Consider the following 5,992-nt stretch of genomic DNA (forward strand, 5'->3'; position numbering starts at 1 on the left):
GTAAGAGTTCTCATAAAATTACTAGTTCTTTCTCGTAATATTACGACTATATTCTCGTAGACCTAATAATATGACTTTATTCTCGTAATTTCCCCCCCAAAATAAAGTCTGGCCCTAATACTCCGTCGTAAACAATTTTAATCCTCACAAATATTAAACAAATATCAACATTAAATAAAAACTCCCTTTAATATTTTATCAAAGGAAGTTTCCAAGTTCAACACTGAGTGGCGGTAGTGCTCCGTTTGGTTGATGATTGAAAATAAAAAAACAGGAGAAGAAGCCCAACCAGGAAGCTCGCCGCACAGCGCTGACGATTTCTTTACAAACCCATAGACATTTATCAGTGTACAATACAAACCAACCCTCCTTTACATCTACAACTCTTAACCTCCATTTATACGCTGTGTTAGGAATGTGTGACCGCGGTTAGCTGCGGGACGACCAGCGGGCGGACGCGGTGATGGCGGCGGCGGCGCGGTTCGGCTCTCTCTGATGCTCTCTGATGCACTATGATCCCCGTGCCTCTGCTGGTGTGTGTGATGGCAGTGTGGTGTGCTGTCTATCTCACCGACACACTGCTGAGGGTGAATATGAGTTCTTGTTTTTGGTGTTTAAAGGCCACGTCAGGTATACAGTAGTGCTGGGAGAGGCGGTGTCATGAGCCGACGGTGGCCTCGGTGCATCACAACAGCCTCACGACGTGGTGTGTTTTGATGGAGGGATGTTAAACTTGCCCTTCATCTGCTGTTATTATGGTTCTGTTCATCATAGGATATCTTTTTATTGTTGTTTTCACAGCCTTTACAGCATTTTACAGACATGAAATGGACTTTGGTTTGGACCCATCTTATATACATTACATTACTGTATACATTAGGTGCAGTTAGGGGTGCAGTTGCCTTGCTCAATGAAACACATTTCAGGGGGGGGGGGTTAGTATTTACTATATAATATAGTCATTTTGAAACTATACTAACAGTATTGGGCAACAAATTCACTGATAGTGATTTCAAACATGAGATATTATGAAGAGAAGTTAGACCACATATGTTGTAAAATGAAGTGCAGTAACTAAGAAACTACACATATAAATAGGATTCACAACAGTATAGACTGCTGTCCAATTAGTGACGTTGTTCTACATGGCAGAAGTAGAAGAAACAAATAAAATATGTAAAAAACAAACAAAAAGGTAAATCAGACATGAGCTAAAATGCTTTGTGAAATTCTGGGTTGTCTCTAAAATCTCCACAATATGCGGTTTTTGCAATGCATTTCTATTTTACTGTACCTTTATCATCATGGCTTTAATGCGTCAAATGATGCTCTTATTGATGGATGTGAAATTGTTACCTCACTTACATAAAGCTGGCAGGCCTACGTGATTGCAGTTATGAATGAAAAGAAGTGAGCTCCCCCTGAAAGCCACAGTATAGTGGTTAACACACTAACACAGGGAGTAGATAAAAGATGCCTGCCAATATTTGCTCGGTTTGCAAAATTTGTTAGTAAAACTCCCATGGAAAGTGGTTGCTATAGCAGCAGGAATGACTGACCGAAACCAACAGGCGGAATAAAAACCACTGCCGAGTTACAAATGTTCCCAAACCTCCTCAGGACTTTGTTTCATGTTCGTTAGAAAGGTAAAGTAAGAGCAGATCTGGGAAGTTTGGAGAGAAAGGGGCAGAGGTTTGTCTAGCAATTGGTCACCTGTGGCAAAATTCCCACATGTTTCTGTCTTTAAAAAGCGCAATAATTCCCACTGCATCATTAGATATTGATATGAATATAAGATATTGAGGTGATTTTGAAACAGTAACATGATTAACACTGTCCCAAGAATATGTGTTTGTATAAAAAAAATCAAAAAATTGGTATTGGCGTCACAGTTATTGGCGGTCAGACTCTAACCACACCCACTTATCAGTCACTCAACTCCAGGAACGCATTGAGTTGTGCATTGCAATCACTTTTTCCCCTTTTCCGTCGCCTCCCGCAGTCGTCAGTGACACACCGGATCAGATACGAGTCATGGTTGGCGAGTCGAGGGCTGATGTTGTCTCCTTTCCACGTGAGATGGCAAACCACCATGTTCAACCGGCTGTTTGCGTACTGCGCCCGCATCAACCCCCGAGCCCTCTACCTGTGGTGAGGACTAACATTTAGTTATTGAACCGCACCTAACCTGAACTGTTCCTGTACCATTTCTACACTTTCCTTGCTCAGGATTCCATGCAAACACCATCTTTCTGGAAGATTTCCCCCCTCGGTTAACTGATTGCTAATGTTTTAATATGATTGACGTTGTTATTTCTTTTTATTATGCACTTACATAGATTAGATTAGATCAGATTCAAAACAGATAAGGAAAGTGAAACAGATCTGACAGGAGAAGTCAAGAAGCTTGCACAGTAGTTTGCCAAATAAAGAAAAAATATAATGTAATATAAAATATAAATACAAACAAAATGAAGGAAAAAATATGACTTTCTGTATTAAAATAAAATAATTATTCATACAAATTTAGTTTTCAGAGCTACTTTCAATGCCAAAGCACCCGTATTAGCATTATTTCACTGGTGCCCAGCCGTATAGACAATACATGCAAATGTATTGCACCACTTATTTAACTATAGGGCTGCTAAGCTACTTTCATTTTCTATGTCATGCTGTCAGTGGCCAGCTATCACTCACCATAATGTTTGCTGAAGTGATGATATTCGTGCGTCTCTCTTCTCATTACTTAATGGACAAGCGGGCAAGTCTTCCAAAACACTGATACATCCTTTACCTGCCGTTTATCCTTCACCCCGTGCTTTCCCTTCCCTGCTTTCGCATTGCAAGCTTTTATTTGTTTTTCAGATACATCCGTCACATTTATAGGCACGCAGAGATCGGCCAAATCGCGGCGCTTGAAATGATCGCTCTGTTGTATCAATAATTCTCCCTCCCCAGGTTCAGCAGCGGTGTGGTGTTTGGTATAATTGCCATGCTGGGGTCGGTGGTGCTGCTGACGAAGACGCTGCAGCAGACGCTCGCTCAGATGACCACAGACAACCCTCGGATGGGAAGTCAGCAGGCCCTGCAGGTGGTGGTACGTACGCGGCGGACTGGACATTTAGGAGCTTTTATAAGTAATTCACACCTGGGGAATTAAAATTTAAATACAGGTAACAGATTGAGGATGTCTCCCGAGTTTCAGTGTCCTTTACAGCATGAAAATATGCTTCAGTTACATCATTTCCCGATCAAATATTCACTTAAACTAGATTTTTAAACCCATGTGTATCTCCTTTCAGTGTACAGGTTCAAAGATCAACTAGAGCTGAGGGCATAAATGTCCTTTAAAGTTCATACAAAGCCTGTAATATTCAAATGAGGGGGCGACAAATGCCCCCAATTACGAGCAGGGCCCTTATTTAGCATTTTTTTCCTGTTCACTTTTATTCATTGAGGTGTCAAATAGCGACGCATTAATGTGAGCACTACTCCCAGCAGACCACTGTAGGTGATTCATGGGAAGCTATTAGTGGGTCATTTATAACCCGAGTATTCAGCCCGGAGCGCCACAAAATGCACCGCACAGCCAGCGGAGGAGGGGAAATGCAGACCACACAGAAAACCACAGCTTCAGCAAAACAAGCATTTAATATGGAAACAACAAAATAATGAGGGGGGTAGATCTAAATACATCTTGGGGATACAAATGTGTACAAATGTGTAGTGCAGATATCATAGTTTTAATGAAATGTTGTCTTATAAAGGCATTCAAGTACCTTAAAAAAAATCATATCAAAGAAGCAAAAAGATGGCTGTTGTTGTTCCGTGTGTGTTTCTGTATCGGTCACAGTTGTGTGTCGCTCTTCTTTTTCTGGTCTTGGGTGTGTCTTCAGGTCCCCGGGGTCAATCTGCCCACCAGTCAACTGGCCTACTTCTTCACTGCCCTGCTGCTCAGCGGAGTCATACATGAGCTGGGCCACGCCGTGGCAGCATTGAGGTAAGACACACACACCCACACACACGTACACACCTTTCCATAACACAATCTGTTACCATGACAACCGGCAGAGCAAAGAGCATCCAATGGCTATTAGGATAGGAGAAAAATGGGACGTGACCAACGCGTGTCCATGTATTTTGTGACGTTTTCCGGCTGCTGCTTCACAGACTCTACATCTTTCATGCGTTTCATGGTTTCTTTGTCCTACAATAAGGGCCCATTATCGTCTGATTTTATTTGCAAATATCTGACCAGTGTTTTTTTTTATGTAACATACAGCGGTAAGGGTGTAAATGTTTCTTCTGCAGCAGCCTGACAAACATCAACAACTATTTACATAGCGGCGCAGGATGTTCAACTAAAACCAACTGCTGGTGGCATACTATTTTACACATACGTTCAGTTTAACTGTAGTCTGCTTATTGTTTTTGTACGTACCTAGAGGGAGTCTGATGCAGAACAAGCACCTTTTCACAACATTAACAAGTAGAATTCTAATTAAAAACAAAAATGTCTGATAAATACGTAAATTAACATCTATTTGGGTACTAAAGGAATGCTGCTTTGTCATTTGCTTAATTTAGTTTGAAAACAAGTCATGTTAGCTGCACACATAAGTGGAAATTGAGATATTTTTCAACCTGGTTTGATGTCATTCATTTAACTTTTCCAAATATTTGTGTATGAGTTTGAACATACGGCTTCATTTGACTGGACCTTTTATCATTTAGCAGACAATAATGTGTTCATGCAGTATCCCATCACTCACAGTAAGAAGCTGATTAGGGAAATTGGTTTTCAGGGCCTCTAATGTGTTCTCCTTTTCCTTCTCTGACCTCTTCTAATGTGGAATATTTTTCTTTTCCCCCGGCAGGGAGCAAGTACGAGTAAACGGCTTCGGCATGTTTGTGTTTGTGGTGTACCCCGGGGCGTTTGTGGACCTCTTCACCACACACCTCAACCTCGTATCCCCCACTCAGCAGCTCCGCATCTTCTGTGCCGGTAAGATAATAATCCTGATTATTTTGCCAGCTTATGTGATCGCAGCTATTAATCACATTAATCACATTTCAAGCATTTTGTCAAATACTCATTCCTGTTTTGCCAGTGCCGGTGAAGGTCACTCTGAGGTCTTTTATATCTGAACACCAGACAGCTGCTTCACATCAAATCATTTCACTCCGCAATTAAGAAAATTAGATTTTAATGAATTGATTGGTGGAGCTGGCAGTTATTCACGCATGAATGCGACTGATGTCTCCTACGGACCACCGTGGGGAGTCAGTTAAAGGCTGAATATTTTCAATGAAGTCTGGTGAAGAAGAATGTTGGTGTTTTTGATTAGAAAGCAGTCAAGAGGCAGTTTGAAGCAGCAGAAAAATGATTGTATGATACAAATGACTCTAGAAATAATATGATATTTACTCAATAATTAAGAGATCAGAGAGAGAAAAGGAACAGAATCTCTTTCTCTGACTGATTCTAGCAGCGTCTAATAAGTTAAAACTAACGACACAGTTGCTAAGGTTTGGTGTAAAGTGCAGTGAAGTCATGCTGCTAGAGATCAAAAGGCAAAATATGCCCACTATGAAGAGTGAACTTCTGACTTTGGGCTATACACTGTTATTATTAATCATGCTGTCAGTTTGGTCATTAATCATCATGTAAAGTTACACTCGTGTGTGTGGCCATGTTTTACCTGCTGCACACATATTCAGGTTACTTGAATGAATTTTATTGTTCTCTATATCTTTGTGTGGAATTTTTCAAGTCTGATTGAACCCGTAAAGACCATGGCGCTAATGTGCTAAAGCTTACTTGCTGATGTAGCATGGTAAATCTCATTTAAAAATAGTATGACGGTTTATAAAGGCTTTGTACTGGAAGGTCAGTCTTACTGTTGCTAAAGGCTCAGTATGGGGATAATCATTGCAGGTCCCATACATACAATAAGATAAGATAAGATCAGATATTCCTTTAATAGTCCCA

The 5,992-nt window shown here is 40.8% G+C and overlaps 1 protein-coding gene across 2 annotated transcripts in view; it reads left to right on the plus strand.

The window, feature by feature from the left end:
• Positions 1–5,992, plus strand: part of mbtps2 (membrane-bound transcription factor peptidase, site 2) — a 17,344-nt gene that overhangs the window by 4,204 nt on the left and 7,148 nt on the right. Inside the window, exons 1-5 of one of the 2 annotated variants that reach the window (XM_035652073.1) lie at positions 271–587; positions 2,003–2,151; positions 2,959–3,097; positions 3,897–4,000; positions 4,878–5,005. In XM_035652073.1, coding sequence (XP_035507966.1) covers positions 513–587; positions 2,003–2,151; positions 2,959–3,097; positions 3,897–4,000; positions 4,878–5,005 — 595 coding nt within the window. In that variant the 5' untranslated portion in view covers positions 271–512. Of the gene's footprint in view, positions 1–270; positions 588–2,002; positions 2,152–2,958; positions 3,098–3,896; positions 4,001–4,877; positions 5,006–5,992 lie in introns of those variants that run through there. The other variant, XM_035652081.1, reaches the window with a different exon arrangement.

Source organism: Morone saxatilis, unplaced genomic scaffold (assembly GCF_004916995.1).
Source record: "Morone saxatilis isolate NCDOM2014 unplaced genomic scaffold, NCSU_SB_2.0 Contig0, whole genome shotgun sequence".
In the NCBI taxonomy this organism is placed as follows: Eukaryota; Metazoa; Chordata; class Actinopteri; family Moronidae; genus Morone; species Morone saxatilis.